The sequence below is a fragment of the Staurois parvus genome, unplaced genomic scaffold (assembly GCF_062004578.1).
Source record: "Staurois parvus isolate SC_StPar_1 unplaced genomic scaffold, SC_StPar_1.0 ptg000145l, whole genome shotgun sequence".
In the NCBI taxonomy this organism is placed as follows: domain Eukaryota; kingdom Metazoa; phylum Chordata; class Amphibia; order Anura; family Ranidae; genus Staurois; species Staurois parvus.
This window is the reverse complement of record NW_028317941.1, coordinates 503037-524313: the sequence shown is the minus strand read 5'-3', so window position 1 is coordinate 524313 and position 21277 is coordinate 503037. Positions and strand designations below refer to the sequence as shown.

General features: G+C 45.1%; 1 protein-coding gene across 1 annotated transcript in view; it reads left to right on the top strand.

Annotated features, from left to right (window-relative positions):
• Positions 1–2224: 2224 nt before the first annotated feature.
• HDAC1 (histone deacetylase 1) overlaps positions 2225–21277 on the top strand; it is a 38013-nt gene continuing 18960 nt past the window's right edge. Inside the window, exons 1-5 of the mRNA XM_089673819.1 lie at positions 2225–2346; positions 10660–10772; positions 12654–12771; positions 20824–20898; positions 21080–21218. Of these exons, the coding sequence (XP_089529945.1) occupies positions 2298–2346; positions 10660–10772; positions 12654–12771; positions 20824–20898; positions 21080–21218 (494 nt within the window). The 5' untranslated portion in view covers positions 2225–2297. The remainder of the gene's footprint in view (positions 2347–10659; positions 10773–12653; positions 12772–20823; positions 20899–21079; positions 21219–21277) is intronic.

Genomic DNA, 21277 nt, shown 5'->3' with positions numbered 1-21277 from the left:
ACTTGGTGGCAAATCCCTTGTTGGCAATCACAGAGAGTGGCCTGACGTAAGCAGCTGGGCTCCTCACTAACGTGTTTTGTGCTCATGCATGCTTTCAAAGGCTCCCATTCAAAGGCAGCCATCTTTACTATTGCTTTGAGCCAGATGTGAGTGCATTTGTATTACCTATATCACAATCCTTGAATAAAACACTGCACTATCAAAGATTCCCTCTCTGGCTCGTTATTTAATGAGCCCCTAAGGTGGAGTCCAACAACACACCCACTATATGCCCAGTATTGGTCTTTAATATAGGACTTGATGCCCCTGGAACCTATGAGGGAGGTCAGCCGATCTCCTGACGTGTGCCAGATGATTCATAATACCCCCATCCGTATCCAGATGACCATGATGGGATTTATATACACAAATGAGCTTTTATATTGTGCTTCTGGTTAGTGCAATATTTTACAAAAGCTTCCAGCCACTGAGTCACGGATTTCACCAATATATATTTATTATCTTTTGCATTTTGGACTTTATTATGTTATATATGGATCCCTGAAGATCGCAAAGCTTTACTGACGGGAGATGGTTGTGCTAAAAACATGACTCAGTTGAACATTTCTCCAACACCCAACCACACTTTGAGCTGGTTAATCACCGTGTATAATTAGAAACGTAGGGCTTACCACATCTCTGCCCACAACTCAGCCCTTAGCTACAACACTAATCAAGTATCAAAATACCAACCTAATCATTCTCTTCATACCTCCTATTCTCTTGCTTGTCACCTCCTCCCATGCTCACAATCAGGACTTCTCCCAACCTACGGAACTCCCTATCTCAATCTACACTATATTGCCAAAAGTATTGGGACACCTGCCTTTCCACGCACATGAAATTTAATGGCATCCCAGTCTTAGTCCGTAGGGTTCAATATTGAGTTGGCCCACCCTTTGCAGCTATAACTGCTTCAACTCTTCTGGGAAGGCTGTCCACAAGGTTTAGGATTGTGTCTATGGGAATGTTTGACCATTCTTCCAGAAGAGCATTTGTGAGGTCAGGCATTGATGTCAGACGAGAAGGTCTGGCTTGCAGTCTCTGATCTAATTCAGCCCAAAGGTGTTATATCGGGTTGAGGTCAGGACTCTGTACAGGTCAGTCAGGTTCCTCCACCCCAAACTCGCTTATCCATGTCTTTATGGACCTTGCTTTGTACACTGGTGCAATCATTTTGGAACAGGAAGGGGCCATCCCCAAACTGTTCCCACAAAGTTGGGAGCATTAAATTGTCCAAAATGTCTTGGTATGCTGATGCCTTAAGAGTTCCCATCATTGGAATTAGGGGCCAAGCCCAACCTCTGAAAAACAACCCCACACCATAATCCCCCCACCACCAAACTTTACATTTGGCACAATGTAGTCAGGCAAGTACTGTTCTCCAAACCCAGACACGTCCATTGGATTGCCAGACAGAGATGATTCGTCATTCCAGAGAACACATCTCCTCTGCTGTTGAGTCTAGTGGCGGCGTGCTTTACACCACTGCATCCGACGCTTTGCATTGCACTTGGGGATGTAAGGCTTGGATGCAACTGCTTACCCATGCCCCCACCTAACAACTGTACTTGTGTTTTCTCCATCAGCTCATCCCTCAGTTATCACCCCATGGATCACTTGACCTTCCCTTAGATTGTAAGCTCTAAAGACCAGGGCCCTCTGATTCCTCCTGCACTGAATTGTATTGTCTGCCCTCATGTTGTAAAGTGCTGAGCAATCTACTGGTGATATATAAATCCTGTAAAACAATACTAATTGCAGATTAGTATTGCAGGGTTCTGCCTTTGCTCATTGCTTGGTTGATCCAAGTCTATTACACAACCGAGACCAAGACACAGTGAGGCAAAAGGTATTTTCTAAATGAGGTCTGCAATGGCAGCTTAGTTGTCGTCTAACAATGGCGGTAACAAAGGACTAAGCTGGCCTTCCCTTAGGACAAGCAAGGTTTTATGAATGGCCATGGGCAGACAAAGGGCGGGAGCCTCTTCTCGCGATGAAATCTCTCCATTCTACATCACAAATTGGTGGAGGAGGGCGAGTAGCGCGAACCAACCTAACCTCACAGCCAACCCTTTCCTGAGAGGATATTGAAGGAGTCTCCGCCCAATCCATTCTCCGTACTTCTGCTATTGGACGCTTCTCTGTCTATCAAATTACCGACCTGCAATGGCGCTCTGACATTGGGTAGCCGTGCCGGTGACGTAGAGGAACGCTGGCTAGTCGCGTTTTAGTGGATCCGGAGCCCAGGAAGGAACATGGCGTACACGCAAGGAACAAAGAAGAAAGTGTGCTATTACTATGATGGTGAGAGGGAGCTGTGTGGTAGGCGGGGTGTGGAGGTCAGGGGTGTCCGTTTATAGGTTCACAGGGTACATGGACATGTGGGGGGAGCGGTAGACGGATTCCGGGGTGACCAATGGGCGGCTGTGCCCGTACTGAGCCCTATTTCAGTCTCGTTCTCCTCCATATAATACTCCCCAGGTATTACTGACTGGAGGCCGTGCCTTTCAGGGCAGTATGGGGTCATGGTACACATGGGGGATTGCTGCTCTGTAGAATTTCCTCTGGGTGTATTATGGGGGCAATGCAGTGTATTTGTATCTATTATTCCAAGTATGACACCATAGGCCTTTTCAATAAAGTACAGTACCCATAATACCCAATTCATGTGCTGCCCCGACTTCACTGTGGATCTGATTGGCTGCTGTGTGGTAGCGCTCTTTGCAGATTGCACTTTACTGTGTAATAAGTCACAATTGTTTATTCATTTGAGTTCGGTAAATTGGAATTAGTCACGGAAGTTGGAATGTGAAGTGTGTGTATGAGATACGCTATATTGCCAAAAGTATTGGGCCAGCCCTCCAAATCATTTGGTCTTAGGTGTTCCAATCACCTTTGTGGCTGGAGGTGTATAAAATCAAGCACCTAGACATGCAGACCGCTTCTACAAACATTTGTGAAAGAACGGGTCGCTCTCAGGAGCTCAGTGAATTCAAGCGTGGTACCGTGATAGGTTGCCACCTGTGCAATAAGTCCATCCGTGAAATTTCCTTGCTACTAAATATTCCACGGCCAACTGTTAGTATTATAACAAAGTGGAAGCAACTGGGAACTACAGCAACTCAGCCATGAAGTGGTAGGCCATGTAAAATGACAGAGAGGGGTCAGTGTGTGCTGAAGCACACAGTGCGCAGAAGTCATAAACGCTGCAGAGTCAATAGCTAAAGAACTCTAAATTTCGTGTGGCCTTCAGATTCGCACAACAGTGCGTAGAGAGCTTCGTGGAATGGGTTTCCATGGCCGAGCAGCTGCATCCAAGCCTACATCACGAAGTGCAATGCGTTAGCTGCAGTGGTGTAAAGCACGCCGCCACTGGACTCTAGAGCAGTAGAGATGTGTTCTCTGGAGTGACAAATCATGTTTCTCTGTCTGGCAATCCGACAGGTTTGGCGGTTGCCAGGAGAACGGTACTTGCCTGACTGCACTGTGCCAAGTGTAAAGTTTGGTGGAGGGGGGATTATGGTGTGGGGTTGCTTTTCAGGGGTTGGGCTTGGCCCCTTAGTTCAGTGATGGGAACTCTTAAGGCGTCAGCATACCAAGACATTTTGGACAATTTTCGTGCTCCCAACTTTGTGGGAACAGTTTGGGGATGGCCCCTTGTTCCAACATGACTGCACAAAGCAAGGTCCATAAAGAGATAGATGAGTGAATTTGGGGTGGAGGAACTTGACTGACCTGCACAGAATCCTGACCTCAACCCGACAGAACACTTGTGGGATGAATTAGAGCGGAGACTGCGAGCCAGGCTTTCTCGTCTGACATCAGTGCCTCACCTCACAAATGCATTTCTGGAAGAATGGTCAGACATTCCCATAGACGCACTCCTAAACCTTGTGGATAGACTTCCTATAGGAGTTGCAAAGGGTGGGCCAACTCAATATTGAACCCTATGGACTAAGACTGGGATGCCATTAAAGTTCATGTGCGTGTAAAGGCAGGCGTCCCAATACTTTTTGCAATATACAGGTGAAACTTGAAAAATTAGAATATTGTGCAAAAGTTCATTTATTTCAGTAATTCAACTTAAAAGATTAAACTAATATGTGAGACTCATTACATGCAAAGCAATATAGTTCAAGCCGTGATTTGTCATAATTGTGATGATTATGGCTTACAGCTCATGAAAACCCCAAATCCACAATCTCAGAAAATTAGAATATTACATGCAATCAATAAAACAAGGATTGTACATAGAACAATATCGGACCTCTGAAAAGTATAAGCATGCTTATGTACTCAGTACTTGGTTTGGGCCCCTTTTGCAGCAATTACTGCCTCAATGCGGCGTGGCATGGAAGCTATCAGCCTGTGGCACTGCTGAGGTGTTATGGAAGACCAGGATGCTTCAATAACGGCCTTCAGCTCTTCTTCATTGTTCAGTCTCATGTCTCATCTTTCTCTTGGCAATGCCCCATAGATTCTCTATGGGGTTCAGGTCAGGTGCGTTTGCTGGCCAATCAAGCACAGTAATCCCACGGTCATTGAACCAGGTTTTGGTGCTTTTGGCAGTGTGGGCAGGTGCCAAGTCCTGCTGGAAAATGAAGTCAGCATCCCCATAAAGCTCATTTGTGGAAGGAAGCATGAAGTGCTCCAAAATCTCCTGGTAGACGGCTGTGTTGACCCTGGACTTAATGAAGCACAGTGGACAAACACCAGCAGATCACATGGCTCCCCAAATCAACACAGACTGTGGAAACGTCACACTGGACTTCAAGCATCTTGCAGTGTGTGCCTCTCCATTCTTCCTCCATACTCTGGGTCCCTAATTTCCAAATGAGATGCAAAAGTTGCTGTCATCAGAAAAGAGGACTTTGGACCACTGAGCAACAGACCAGGTCTGTTTTTCTTTAGCCCAGGTAAGACGCTTCTGACGTTGTTTGTTGTTCAGGAGCGGCTTGACAAGAGGAATACGACATTTGAAGCCCATGTCCAGGATCCGTCTGTGTGTGGTGGCTCTTGATGCACTGACTCCAGCCTCAGTCCACTCCTTGTGAAAGTCCCCAACACCTTTGAATGGCCTTTTCCTGACAATCCTCTCCAGGCTGCGGTCATCCCTGCTGCTTGTGCACCTTTTTCTTCCACACTTTTCCCTTCCACATAACTTTCTATTAATGTGCTTTGATACAGCACTTTGGGAACATCCAACTTCTTTTGCAATTACCTTTTGAGGCTTTCCCTCCTTATGGAGGGTGTACATGATGAGGTAATAGGCCAATCACAGCGTTCTTTTACCACATGATCAGCTGTGTCCAATGACACAGCAGATCAGAGTAAAGACAGTTGCCGGTTATCGGCAGCACTTTCCTTACGCTGTCAGTGTGAGGAAAGTACTGTCGATAACCGGCAGCTGTCACAGAGCACATCAGCACTGATGATCAGTGCCCTGCAGTGCCTCCCACCAGTGCCCAAAAGTTGCACCCATCAGTGCTGCCCAGCAGTTGCGCCTGTCAATGCCGGCTGTCAGTCAGTGCCGCCCATCAGTGACCATCATTGCTACATATCAGTGCAGCCTATCAATGCCTTTTTTCATAATTGATATGCAGCTGTCATGTGACCCAACTCTTTCCCAGTCCATTTGCATGGGAACCTCTGAGGGAGGAGCTTCTAGTCCTCTGCAGCTGGTTACTTGTTCAAAATAAAAAACAGCCTTCCAAATACATAGGAAAATACAGAGTTAATATCAAATGTTTTAGATCGTCCTACAAATAAGTATTTTAACTCCATCTTATTTTTTGCGAAAACATGTACTATCTATGGGGAGATTCTACCAATCGCAGCCCGTTTCATGCCCCTCTAGCCTGTGTCTATTGTTTGTATATGCTTAGAATTACATGGAGGTGAAACCTCCATCAATCAACATGTATATTCCCCCTGGGCATGGAGGAGGGAGTGAGGAAATGGGCTGGCTTTTATCCCTGTGACTAGAAAAAGGTTATAACCTGTTCTGTAATTCCATTGGGTATTTTCTTTTTTTTTCCTATCCCTTTCCACCAGGTCAAGATATAAGGGAAATTTGTATATAGTGGGACAGAAATAAAGTTTTCACAGAGGGTCTTGGATTTACCCATTTTAGTAGAATAAAATGTTTGTGTTTTGTATTTTTGCTTGAAGGTCCTGGAGCTGTCCATTTCTTATGTACTAATGTTGCAATTTTCATCCCTCAAAGTGCTATTTTCCCAGTTAGCTTCTGAGACAGCCAGTGGAGAAATTTTATATTCTACCTTGCTTATAGTGAACTGGCTGGTCTGTTTATTTTGACTTTTTTCCTTTGGCTGTAGAGGCAATACACAGTCTACTTTTGAATGTCCAGTGACCTTGGTGCTTCACTTATCAGGCAAATTTTTCCTTTGGTAGTGATTTTGGTTGCTGAGCCCAGTAACAAATACTAGTTTCAATGATGCCCTTGTGCTTTACAACCAATGATGCATCTCAGCCATACACCTTGGGTGGACCTGACAATTGGCGAGAAAATCTTCATTGTTGTGATAGAACTTGTATCACCAAATGCTTGCACCTTTGACGCATTCTCCAAAGCATTGCATTTGTGGGCACTCTAGTATGCAGATTTGAACTAAATTTATTGGTTGATGGCTTGACCCTGCCTGGTCCTTCCGATATTTATTTATTTTTTTTTTTCTTTATCCGCTTTAGTCAGCTCTGGTTGTTGTTTGTTCTCTTTTGTGTTCTTTTTGAAATGAGCAAGGGATGCTTTCTGTTAACAGTTTGTGCATACTGCAGTGAATACAAATACCTGCAAGTCGCCTTGAAGAAGGGTAAATGGTAGTATGCTCTTCAAGGGAATCTGCTCCAGTAGGTTGTGATAAATTCATTTACAAGAGGTCTTGGGCTTCTATTTTTACATTTGTTTGCTGAATAAAAACATGAGAATACTTTCACATTTTGCCTTTTGTTTTATCCCTTTAAATACATTGCAAGTCACTCTTGTCTTGCTAGAAAACTGATGTGCTTCAAACTTCCTGCTTGGGCTGCCACTGCAATGCCTTTTCTGCACTAAAGTCAACTATTGTCCCCCCTGCCTTCTGAAATGTAGAACTCTACTTATCCCCCAACTCTTATATTTAACCACCTTCCGCCCGCCATATAGTGCAATGACGGGCGCAAGGTGGTTCTCTTGTTCTGATAGGATGTCATATGACGTCCTTCCATTCTCACTGCTCATGCGCGGCGATCGCCGGTGCGCTGTGTCCCTCGGACACAGCGGATCACGGAAAGAGTCAAAGATGTCGGCTCAGTCATGTGATCAGCTGTGACCAATCACAGCTGATCACATGTAAACACGGAAATGCTGGTTATCGGCATTTCTCTCCTCGAGCTGTCACACTGACCGCTCGAGAGGAGAGCCGGTAATCTGCTTTCCGCGGACGGGACATGTACACTGATCATCAGGGCACTGATGATCAGTGTGCCCTGATGATCAGTGTGGCCCCAGTGTGTGCCCCACCTGTCAGTGTCCATCAGTGCCACATATCAGTGCCCATCTGAGCTGCCTTTCAATGTCACTCATCAGTGCCACCTATCAGTGCTGTCAGTCAGTGCTGCCTAACAGTGCCATATATCAGTGTCATGTATCAGTGCTGCCTTTCAGTGTCCATCACTGCAGCCTCATTAGTGCACATCAGTGAAGGAGAAAAATCACTTATTTACAAAATTGTGTAACAAAAACTAAGAAAAAACGTTTTGTTTTTTTAATTTTCAGTGGTTTTTGGTTGTTTAAGAAAAAATAAAAATCCCAGAGGTAATTAAATACCACCAAAATAAAGCTCTATCTGTCTCAAAAAAATGATAAAAATTTTATATGGGTACAGTGTTGCATGACCGCGTAATTGTCATTCAAAGTGTGACAGCGCTGAGAGCTGGAAATTGGCCTGGGCAGGAAGGGGGTATAAGTGCCCTGTAGGCTAGTGGTTAAAGGGATTCTAAAGCTTCGGTATTTTGTTATTTTATTAAAAAAAAAAAAAAAAAAGTTTTGCACACAGCTACCCCGATCCTCTCCTTTTTGTGTCCCCCACTGGCACTCTGGCTCCTTCCCTCGAGCAGTGCCCCCAGGGAAAGCTACTTGCCCTGGGAGCACCGCTATGTGCTAGCTCCCAAGCCGCTGCTCTATGGGTTCATAAGACACATAGAGATAATGAGGGAGAACCTCCATACAGCCAAGGCTATTGTGAACATTGCTGGATCAGAGGGGGTTCAGGTAAGTATTGTGGGGGTGCTGGGGGGGCACACAGAAGGGTTTTTGTTTTTTTTACTTCATGCATATAATTCATGAAGGTAAAAAACCTTGGGCCTTTAGAACCACTTTAACTCCACATGCATAGTGATTTATTTTCCCAGCAAAACAATGCTGCTGCCTTGATTCCCTTGAAGTGTGTGTGTGGGCTCATGTTAGTCGGCAGGGTTTTTTGTGGGGTGCCCTTGGGTGATTACTTGTTAGAATTGCTAAAAATGTCTGCTTGAGGATCAGTGGGAGCACCTAAAGTTATGTCACAAGTCATACATTTGTAGCTATGGAGATACAAGATCTAAACCTGTGGCCCATGACCATGGAATTGCTTAGATGGCCAGAGGAAAATCTCATTTATCTGAAAGGCTCTCTTGATATCCTTGCAGACATCCTCTACAGATCTAGTTGGATGCAGTTATTTACACATTTCCTTCTTGCTGTTTTCTTACATTAAGGTGCTTCAGGCTCATATGATGAAGAATCCAATAATTCCTCTTAATAAACCTGAAGGAATAGTTTTACCTTTATGTTCTAATCTAGTCTTTGAGAAAGAGAGTTTTTCTTCTTCGTCTGGATTTAAATCATTAACATTTAACCATAGCTTCTTTTTTAAAGAACCCTGTAAATCAAGCATGTTTTAAAAGGTTTAGGGCAGGCTTCCTCCTTGCTGTAAGACACAAAGCTGCTCTTTTTCGCGTGTCATGCTGTCGTGGCCTCTTTAAACAAATAAGTGGGGGGGGGGGGCATATTTCTGTACCTGAGGTCATTTAAAGTGCTTGTAAGCCTCTAACATGACAGATGAACAAGGCATATCCCTCTGTAGTGTGTACCTGCCTCAATCCAAAGCACCAAGTGTAACTTCTTTCTGATCTTTCTTCAGTCTATCTGCAGGACTCACTCCTGTTAGGTTAAGAATCCTAGGAAGTGCCCCTTCTCCCTCCAGCACACAGCAGGTGACTGACAGCCTCAGATGTGTGTTTCTCTGTGTACAGGAGGGTACATCTCTAGGATTACTTATAGTCTGTGCTGTGCAGTGTGTGATGTCATATCCCCACCTCCTGCCTTCTGCTGCTGCTGAGAAGTCCTTTGATCTGTATACTTTGAACAAATGTAGAAAATTGAGGGCTGTAGATGAAGAGGTACAACTTCTATAGGAGGCTTTGTTTTATCTCTATCACCTGAGGCTAGTCACTTCACTGGGTATATGTAACAGTTTACAACTGCTTTTAAAGTAAACTTTTCAGTAACTTTAAAAGTCTCCATGAATTTATTTCTGACATGCCACTTATGAAACAACCATATAATTGTTTATCATAAAAATAGCAGTTCTTTGAGGTAAGTGACTTTGCTTTTCTGAGCAGTCAAGAACTGCATAGGCACCAGGAGTTGCATTGAGTGTGTCATCTGAGTCAGCATATCAGTGCAGGAATTTAATGATGACCGTGGATGATACATAAACAATGATGGTGCAGTCTATCTGGAGATGGAGGCATTTGTTGGGGGTGGGGGGGGGGGATACTATGATCAGTGAAAAGTTTGTTATTGTAACGCTTCATTTAAAAAAAAAAAAAAAAAATTATTCTTATCTGCCCAGTGCAATGGTATTGCCTTCTGGGGTCCATCACAGGTGTTGTCTACTCTTCTCCATCTTGCTTTGAGGGCACTTGTGCAGGCACGCTCCTGAGCTGAGCTGTGTGCATTCTTAAACACACAGGGAGCTTGACCCCGCCCCTCATCCCCACAGGTTTTGACTGACAGCACCAGGAGCCAATAGCTGCAGCTGCTGTCAGTAAACCAATGAATGTAGGAAGAGGAGAGTGGGCCTGCCAGTGGGGACAGTGCTGGAATGAGAGTCGTGTCAGGCAGTTGGGAAGGGGGTCGGGGGGCGCAGACACCTTTTTACCTTTAGAACTATTTTAATGAATACCTGTAAGAATTACACTGACACTTTACTATGCATGCAAAAAAAAAAAAAAAGCAAATGTTAGGTCCTTGTTAAAGCTGAACATTGGGCTGAATACAGAGTCGTGTGCTTTTTCCGAATCTTGGTGTCATTTTATTTAATCCATATCTGTGCAGTTTTACAGCATAAAGCAACTCCTGCACCTTACCTCTGAATCTGCACCGGACATATGTGACCAGGCACCACAGGAAGCAATGTTGTTTCACATGTGATGCTGATTGAATGCTGTTCAAACCACATCCAATCCGCATATGAGTTTTTGTCCCCAGAATTCAGGTATTTTCACAATGGTGTTATGACTATTCCAATGACCTGTTTTGTCTGTGTTTTTTTTTTTTTCTTTTTTTTTTAGGCGATGTTGGTAATTATTATTATGGGCAGGGGCATCCAATGAAGCCTCACAGGATCCGGATGACCCACAATCTGCTTCTTAATTATGGATTGTACAGGAAGATGGAAATCTATGTGAGTGCTAATTCAACTGGTTTATTTTTGTTATCTATGGTTACGTAGACATTTTCTAGCCTTACATGCAATAGGCCCTTCTTGTAATATACTTGTATGTGAAAAATATTTTGTCAAAAAGATTACCTAGGAAATAGATTTTTTTTCTCTGAACAATTGTGTGCCAACTTTTCAGAGTTCTTGTGCCATCTACTGGCAGCATGATTCAGTACAAGATAAGTATAAATGTTTTCCAAGTAAATACATCTGAATTTCTTTTAATAACATGGTAAAGGCTAATTCACCTTTTTAGGAAAAAATAAGCGCACATTTCTGCCAATTTAAATGTACAGCAGCTGTAGGGGAGGGGCTTGGGGCGAGTGGTAAGGATGCTGGCACGTTACACCCTAAATTTAGATGTAACATGTTCCTTAAGGTGAACTTCTCCTTTTAAGGTGAATTCAGTAGCCAGAACTTTTTTTTTTTTGCCCTCAATTTCTAAGGTCTGTTCCTTTCAGGAATTAGGGAATGCTAGAGGTGCATCATGCATAGCCTCCTTTTTGCTCTTAAGACACACTACCTCACCACAATGATTTGCATGTTTGTGTCAGGTCATCACCACTTCTGTAATGTCACTGGCTAGCTTTGTTTTACCCTTAAGCTGTAAACTTTATGCAATTTAAAACCTATATTTTTGTGTGCATGTTTTAGTTCCAAAATTTATATTTTAAACATTGGCTGTGTTTTGGTCAATTGAAAAAAATTAGGATTTACTTGTAGCTTAAAGTGTTACTAAACCCACAACAGTAAAATCAGTCTGTATATGCAGTAAAGCATGCTTGTTATACTCACTGTGGAACTTAAGGGGTTAATCCTCTGCATTGTGTAAAAAGGCTGTTTGATCCTATCTTCTCTGATCCTCCTGTTCTTCCCCATTCCACCTGCTGTTAGAACAGAGCCTTGGGGGCAAGCTGCACATACTTAGTTTGGTGTGTATTGCTAGAGAGTTGTGTTTTTTTTTTTTTGGGTGTTTTTTGTGTTTGTTTTTTTTTCTTTTTCTTTGGGAGGGTGCATGTGATCAGCGCAGGGCCAATCAGCACTGTCCAGACAGAGGGGCAGGGGTCCTGGCAGAGTAGAATGAAAACTCTTCCTACAAGCTTTAACCAGTGCTCTGCTGGACACTGATAGAAGTCACAAGACTGCTCTAACTGCTGATGAAATGGTATTTAGCCATTTTATTTTTACTAAAATAATTGGATTTCCATGTTCTGTGTGCTGTGGGAGACCAGATATAGTGAATGCAGGGTCCTGAGTTTAGTAACACTTTAAGTGCTATCTGTGAATGTATGTGTGTGAGTGGAGTTCAGATGTCTGTTCCATGCTTTATAATGACAGACAATTGTGCATATTATAAAGTTACTCTCACACTGATCTGCTACAAAAATGTGCCAAAAACGCATATGCGTTTTTGCCATGCTTTCAGTGCATTTTTTAAAGGACATAAAATGACTTAAAAACTGCACACTTCTTAGGTGTGTTTTTTGAGGCGCTTTTCCATTTATTTCAATGGGAAGAAGCATTTTTTGGTGCGGATTTTTTAACTGAACAAATATTGTCCAAAAAATGCACATCCGAAAGTATAAACATTGAATAAAGATTGTGATGAATAAATGACAAACAACAAAGGTCAAGTTGTATTGCTATGAGATACTATTTTATTTCCTCTTAAGAATGGTTTAATTCGTTCAAAATTATTGAAAAAAATGAAATTTCTTCCTTATGAGTAAAGTTAGTGCCTTTTTGAAATTTCTCCATAATGAGTTACAGTATTGCCACTGAATCAAGCGTTTAGTGAAATATGTTGCTAATATTATTCTTAAAGGAAATTTCTCTTCCTACCAGAGACCGCACAAAGCCAGTGCTGAAGAAATGACGAAATATCACAGTGATGATTACATAAAATTTCTGCGTTCAATCCGGCCAGACAACATGTCTGAATACAGCAAACAGATGCAAAGATGTATGTGTTCACACAATCTCTTGTTTGGTACAGTATATCCACAAGGATAGTTCAGGATCAGGTGTTATTGTACTGATATGTGACATCTACTTCCTATCCCCCTGAGGATGGTGTTTGTGAGCCATACCTTCACTATTTTAATAGCATATGTATACCACTTCTAAAATTCTGCCTTGCCAAAACATTTTCATTTGATCTTTTAGAGCAGGGGTCTCAACTTTCTAAACAAAGGGCCAGTTTACTGTCCTTCAGACTTTAGGGGGGCCAGGATGTGGCCATTGGCAGTCAAATAGGTCCCAATGTCAGTGGGGAAAAAATGCCCCATCTTTGGTGTCAGTGGAAAGAACAGTGCCCTATCTTTTTTGTCATTGAAAGGAATTGTGCCCCGTCAATGGAGAAATGGCTGTTGGTGTTTTAGGAGAAGTTTTTCCCCTTCATTGCTGTCAGTGGGGAGAATAATGGCCCAATGTTGGTATCCGTGGATGAAATGGTGCCCCAAGGGCCAGATAAAAGCAAGCAAAGGGCTGCATCTGTCCCTGGGGTCACAGTTTGTAGACCACTGTTTTAGAGTATAGTCTGCCAGGAGGCTTATCTGACAGAATACTTTTATTTTAGATGACACCACCACTACCGTTTTTGGCTGTTATGTACATGGTTTACCTACAAAAATGCAGTGCATTCAGGTCATACTTGTTCACACTATATTCTTTTGAGACACTATTTATTGTGGATGCTTGGATCTATGGTTCGCCAAAAATTATTGGTCAAAAATAGGGTTATCGGCATTTTGCTGATAGAAAAAAAACAAAGGTGCCAATAATGGCATGCTGTGTCCCATAGACTTAATTGTAAAAACACCCCCTAGTGACCAATACAAAATCGCATCCCATAGATTTTAATGCAGAAACACCAGTCACATTAATTACATTTAAAAAATTCTTTTTTTTTTTTTTTTTTCGGCCAAGTGCATTCTGAATTTTGAGTTTCGGTACTGGATTTTTAATTTTGGTGCACCACTAGTTTTTATGCAGACCACTGCACAGGTAAGTTGTGAACAGTTTATATAAACACAGTGCAGCGCTAATAATACATGATATAATAATCAAATAAAAATGATAATATAATGTGATGCGATCAAAATCAAACAGTGAAGAATAATGATAATAGTGAAAAATTATAAATATCATATAGTGAATACAAACTCAATCCCCCCCCTAATCCACAATTGAGGGATCCAATAGTCTTAAATACGTTAGTGTAAAATGTGAATCCCCTGCATGGGGATATAAATAATGTATACAGTGCTAAATGTCACACACCACACTTAACACAATACAAATGAATTTATATATTAATAAACCCCCAAATTAAAATTATAGTCCAAAATATTTAAACATAAACACGTGCTCCAACTGCAATATCGTGCAAGTGATGATATGTGTAGGTGGTCACAGCAATAGTGTCAATCCTTCAGTGGCCAAAATGCCCCCTCACCTCCTTGCATTGACCACAACGGCCAGCTCACTTTTAGGACCACACTGATCCTTACAGGTATTAATTCCTCACAGGATCCCCCTCAATGGTAGTATATGCTCCTCTCCTTTCAAGGTCTCCTCCAGTTAGATATCAGCAAAACCGCTCTCCCATAAAGGATCATAGTAAGACAAAAAGATCCTCCATAGTGTAATCGTGCTTTAATTACTGTATATAATTCACATAAAAAAATGCCCACTCACATGTCATTCATCAAATGACAGCTTGCTACCGCATGCTATGGGTGTACTGCATGAGTAGTAAAAAGGTGTTTCAATATGGCGCCCACGCCGTAAATGACGTCACTGTGCGCCAAAAGTTCCTCCCCGTGTACCGACGCGTTACGTCACCCTAGTCACGTGACTTCATCAGAGTATACCTGTAAGGATCAGTGTGATCCTAAAAGTGAGCTGGCCCTTGTGGTCAATGCAAGGAGGTGAGGGGGCATTTTGGCCACTGAAGGATTGACACTATTGCTGTGACCACCTACACATATCACTTGCACGATATTGCAGTTGGAGCACGTGTTTGTTTAAATATTTTGGACTATATTATTTTAATTTGGGGGTTTATTAATATATATATTCATTTGTATTGTGTTAAGCGTGGTGTGTGACACTTAGCACTGTGTGCATTATTTATATCCCCATGCAGGGGATTCACATTTTACACTAACGTATTTAAGACTATTGGATCCCTCAATTGTGGATTAGGGGGGATTGAGTTTGTATTCACTATATGATATTTATAATTTTTCACTATTTATCATTATTCTTCACTGTTTGATTTTGATTGTATCACATTATATTATCACTTTGATTTATTTGATTATTATATCATGTATTATTAGCGCTACACTGTGGTTTTTATATAATTTGTCATTTTCACTTATTGGGGCTAAGTTTTAGTGTTAGCAGCTTAGGGTTAGGACTCCATTTAAAGCACAGGAGGATCCATCTATTATTAAGTTGTGAACAGGATACAGAAAATAAATGATTTGTGCCCTGTTTATACCAGATTTGTGAAGATAATTGTAACTCTGTAGGTACGGGGTGAACAAACCCTGAAGCTGGCCATACATCGATCCAAGTTCAGCAGGGACCAGATAAATTTTGATCGTATGGCTGTCCCCAGTAGGAGAGATTCCTTCCTCTATCTCGTTTGTGTGTGGTCAGCTTTTCTCTGCTAAAATGCTATGTAGAGTCATTTTATAAATTCCAATGAACTATACCCTTGAATGTTCTAAGAAAAAAAAAATGCTTGCAGGTATGAAAACCACTTTTGCCATTTTTTTTCCCCCAACATCCACAAAATTGTTTAGATTAAAAAAAAAAAGACCTATAATTGCTTTGCAAAATGGTGTATTTGAAAAGAACACAAAACAGCCATAATATTTCTTTGCAGCAAGATTTTGCAGCAAGATTTCTTTGCAGCAAGATGAAATTAGTTTTGGTCTTAATGGAAAATATAGTATTATTGTTGACCTTTGTGGTTCTTTTTCAATAGAAAACTGCACGTAAAAACTAGGTTTCTTGAATATTGTGGGGCACAAGAATTCAGATGCTGTCAGGTTATATTACTGCCTACATGAGGATTGGACACTGGCAAGCAAATAAATTGTATGCCAGCCTCAGGATAACCCCTCCTCTACCCAACATGCCTCAGTTTTTTGCTAGTTACTTGGGAGGATAGATGTCTCCTCTTCAGCTCTACTGAGAAGTCTTCACACGTCGTCTTATACGCCGGCATACGGCGAGCCGGTGTCAGGGCGGCACTTTTTCGAGCGGTGGCGTAAGGGACACTAAGTACAGGGGCGGGCAGGGGGCTGCTGTACCTTACCTGGCTCCGGTCCCACGACGATCCGGTCCAGGAAGCGCGGCTGCTCCTTCTTTCAGTTCGGCCGCTTGATGGTCGCGCGGCTCCGCCTCCTCACCGGTGATTAGGCGCCAGCACTGGAAAGGCACACAGGCGACCAATCACCGGCGAGGAGGCGGAGCCGAGCGGCCCCCACAAAAATCGAGTGAGGGAGCGGCCAGTAAGTGTGCAGCAGCAGCACCATGCTGTGCCACTCTTGGCACTATTCCTCTCCCCCACTGACACCAACGATGAGGCAGTGTTCCTCCCCCACTGACACCAACGATGGGGCACTATTCCTCCCCCACTGACACCAATAATGGGGCACTAGTCCTCCTCACCAATGATGGGGCACTATTCCTCCCCCACTCACACCAACGATGAGGCACTATTCTTCCCCCCACTGACACCAACAATGAGGCACTGTTCCTCCCCCACTGACACCAACGATGGGGCACTATTCCTCCCCCACTGACACCAACAATGGGGCACTAGTCCTCCTCACCAATGATGGGGCACTATTCCTCCCCCACTCACACCAACGATGGGGCACTATTCCTCCTCCCCACTGACTCCAATGATGGGGCACTATTCCCCCCCCCCCCCCCCCCACTGACACCAATGATGGGGCACTATTCTCCCCACTGATACCAATGATGGGGCACTATTCTCCCCACTGATACCAATGATGGGGCACTATTCTCCCCACTGATACCAATGATGGGGCACTTTTTCCGCCACTGATACCAACGATGGGGCGCTATTCCTCCCACTGACACAAACGATGGGGCGCTATTCCTCCCACTGACACAAACGATGGGGCGCTATTCCTCCCACTGACACCAACGATGGGGCGCTATTCCTCCCACTGACACCAACGATGGGGCGCTATTCCTCCCACTGACACCAACGATGGGGCGCTATTCCTCCCACTGACACCAACGATGGGGCGCTATTCCTCCCACTGACACCAACGATGGGGCGCTATTCCTCCCACTGACACCAACGATGGGGCGCTATTCCTCCCACTGACACCAACGATGGGGCGCTATTCCTCCCACTGACACCAACGATGGGGCGCTATTCCTCCCACTGACACCAACGATGGGGCGCTATTCCTCCCACTGACACCAACGATGGGGCGCTATTCCTCCCACTGACACCAACGATGGGGCGCTATTCCTCCCACTGACACCAACGATGGGGCGCTATTCCTCCCACTGACACCAACGATGGGGCGCTATTCCTCCCACTGACACCAACGATGGGGCGCTATTCCTCCCACTGACACCAACGATGGGGCGCTATTCCTCCCACTGACACCAACGATGGGGCGCTATTCCTCCCACTGACACCAACGATGGGGCGCTATTCCTCCCACTGACACCAACGATGGGGCGCTATTCCTCCCACTGACACCAACGATGGGGCGCTATTCCTCCCACTGACACCAACGATGGGGCGCTATTCCTCCCACTGACACCAACGATGGGGCGCTATTCCTCCCACTGACACCAACGATGGGGCGCTATTCCTCCCACTGACACCAACGATGGGGCGCTATTCCTCCCACTGACACCAACGATGGGGCGCTATTCCTCCCACTGACACCAACGATGGGGCGCAATTCCTGCCACTGACACCAACGATGGGGCGCAATTCCTGCCACTGACACCAATGATGGGGCACTATTCCTTCCACTGATACCAATGATGGGGCACTATTCTCCCCACTGATACCAATGATGGGGCACTATTCTCCCCACTGATACCAATGATGGGGCACTTTTTCCGCCACTGATACCAACGATGGGGCGCTATTCCTCCCACTGACACCAACGATGGGGCGCTATTCCTCCCACTGACACCAACGATGGGGCGCTATTCCTGCCACTGACACCAACGATGGGGCGCAATTCCTGCCACTGACACCAATGATGGGGCGCAATTCCTGCCACTGACACCAATGATGGGGCGCAATTCCTGCCACTGACACCAATGATGGGGCGCAATTCCTGCCACTGACACCAATGATGGGGCGCAATTCCTGCCACTGACACCAATGATGGGGCGCAATTCCTCACACACTGACACCAATGATGGGGCGCAATTCCTGCCACTGACACCAATGATGGGGCGCAATTCCTGCCACTGACACCAATGATGGGGCGCAATTCCTCACACACTGACACCAATGATGGGGCGCAATTCCTCACACACTGACCCCAATGATGGGGCGCAATTCCTCACACACTGACCCCAATGATGGGGCGCAATTCCTCACACACTGACCCCAATGATGGGGCGCAATTCCTCACACACTGACCCCAATGATGGGGCGCAATTCCTCACACACGGACCCCAATGATGGGGCGCAATTCCTCACACACGGACCCCAATGATGGGGCGCAATTCCTCACACACGGACCCCAATGATGGGGCGCAATTCCTCACACACTGACCCCAATGATGGGGCGCAATTCCTCACACACTGACCCCAATGATGGGGCGCAATTCCTCACACACTGACCCCAATGATGGGGCGCAATTCCTCACACACTGACCCCAATGATGGGGCGCAATTCCTCACACACTGACCCCAATGATGGGGCGCAATTCCTCACACACTGACCCCAATGATGGGGCGCAATTCCTCACACACTGACCCCAATGATGGGGCGCAATTCCTCACACACTGACCCCAATGATGGGGCGCAATTCCTCACACACTGACCCCAATGATGGGGCGCAATTCCTCACACACTGACCCCAATGATGGGGCGCAATTCCTCACACACTGACCCCAATGATGGGGCGCAATTCCTCACACACTGACCCCAATGATGGGGCGCAATTCCTCACACACTGACCCCAATGATGGGGCGCAATTCCTCACACACTGACCCCAATGATGGGGCGCAATTCCTCACACACTGACCCCAATGATGGGGCGCAATTCCTCACACACTGACCCCAATGATGGGGCGCAATTCCTCACACACTGACCCCAATGATGGGGCGCAATTCCTCACACACGGACCCCAATGATGGGGCGCAATTCCTCACACACGGACCCCAATGATGGGGCGCAATTCCTCACACACGGACCCCAATGATGGGGCGCAATTCCTCACACACGGACCCCAATGATGGGGCGCAATTCCTCACACACGGACCCCAATGATGGGGCGCAATTCCTCACACACGGACCCCAATGATGGGGCGCAATTCCTCACACACGGACCCCAATGATGGGGCGCAATTCCTCACACACGGACCCCAATGATGGGGCGCAATTCCTCACACACGGACCCCAATGATGGGGCGCAATTCCTCACACACGGACCCCAATGATGGGGCGCAATTCCTCACACACGGACCCCAATGATGGGGCGCAATTCCTCACACACGGACCCCAATGATGGGGCGCAATTCCTCACACACGGACCCCAATGATGGGGCGCAATTCCTCACACACGGACCCCAATGATGGGGCGCAATTCCTCACACACGGACCCCAATGATGGGGCGCAATTCCTCACACACGGACCCCAATGATGGGGCGCAATTCCTCACACACGGACCCCAATGATGGGGCGCAATTCCTCACACACGGACCCCAATGATGGGGCGCAATTCCTCACACACGGACCCCAATGATGGGGCGCAATTCCTCACACACGGACCCCAATGATGGGGCGCAATTCCTCACACACGGACCCCAATGATGGGGCGCAATTCCTCACACACGGACCCCAATGATGGGGCACCATCATTGGTGTCAGTGGGAGGAATAGCGCCCCATCATTGGTGTCAGTGGGAGGAATAGCGCCCCATCATTGGTGTCAGTGGGAGGAATAGCGCCCCATCATTGGTGTCAGTGGGAGGAATAGCGCCCCATCATTGGTGTCAGTGGGAGGAATAGCGCCCCATCATTGGTGTCAGTGGGAGGAATAGCGCCCCATCATTGGTGTCAGTGGGAGGAATAGCGCCCCATCATTGGTGTCAGTGGGAGGAATAGCGCCCCATCATTGGTGTCAGTGGGAGGAATAGCGCCCCATCATTGGTGTCAGTGGGAGGAATAGCGTCCCATCATTGGTGTCAGTGGGAGGAATAGCGTCCCATCATTGGTGTCAGTGGGAGGAATAGCGTCCCATCATTGGAATTCCATACTGAAATACCATACCATATTGAAATCAAATCTGATGTTTTTTCATTTTTATTTGGTGTGCGTTGGAAGAGGGGTAGTCTTATACGGTGAGTATAGCTCAAACCCTATATTTTAACAGGAAAAGTAGGGAGTCGTCTTATATGCCCAGTCATCTTATACGCTGGCAAATACGGTAATAATAATATTTGGAGTGCCGTGGCTCCGCTCGCCCCCAGATCCCTCCTTTCATAACTCAATAGGCAGCAACAAGAGCCAATGGCTCCTGCTGCTACCCCAGTATCTGTGAGAAGAGGAAGATGGGCTCAGGTATGTGTTTGGGTGGGGGAGAATAGTGGGGTGTGTTTTCTACCTTTTTAATGCAAGGAATGCATTAAGGTAAAAAAAACACCCAGCCATTAAAACTACTTAAATCACTTTGATGGGATTACTTAAACAATAGAACATTGGTTAATTGATGTTCGTGTTTGTAACAGGAGTCCTTTTTTGTCTTCACAGTTAATGTTGGAGAAGACTGTCCTGTGTTTGATGGTCTCTTTGAGTTCTGCCAGTTGTCAACAGGAGGATCTGTTGGTGAGTATTTTTTTTACTTGCAAAGGTGCCTAAAGATTTTTTTTTTTTTTTTTTTTTTTTGAAGACTGATCATATTTCCATGTACCTTTTCAAAGGTAGTTAAGCCTATACTGTTGTGAGTTTTTTTCTGGGGGGGGGGGGGGGGTTTTCCCCCTAGTTTACTTTTTTTTTTGTCTTCCAGCAAGCTCTGTTAAACTAAACAAGCAGCAAACAGACATTGCTGTAAACTGGGCAGGTGGACTTCATCACGCCAAGAAATCTGAAGCATCTGGCTTTTGCTACGTTAATGACATAGTGCTTGCCATTCTGGAACTACTTAAGTATGTATTCATTGTAATGAAACCATAATGGGCGTAGAGCTTTTTTCTTATGCCTGTGT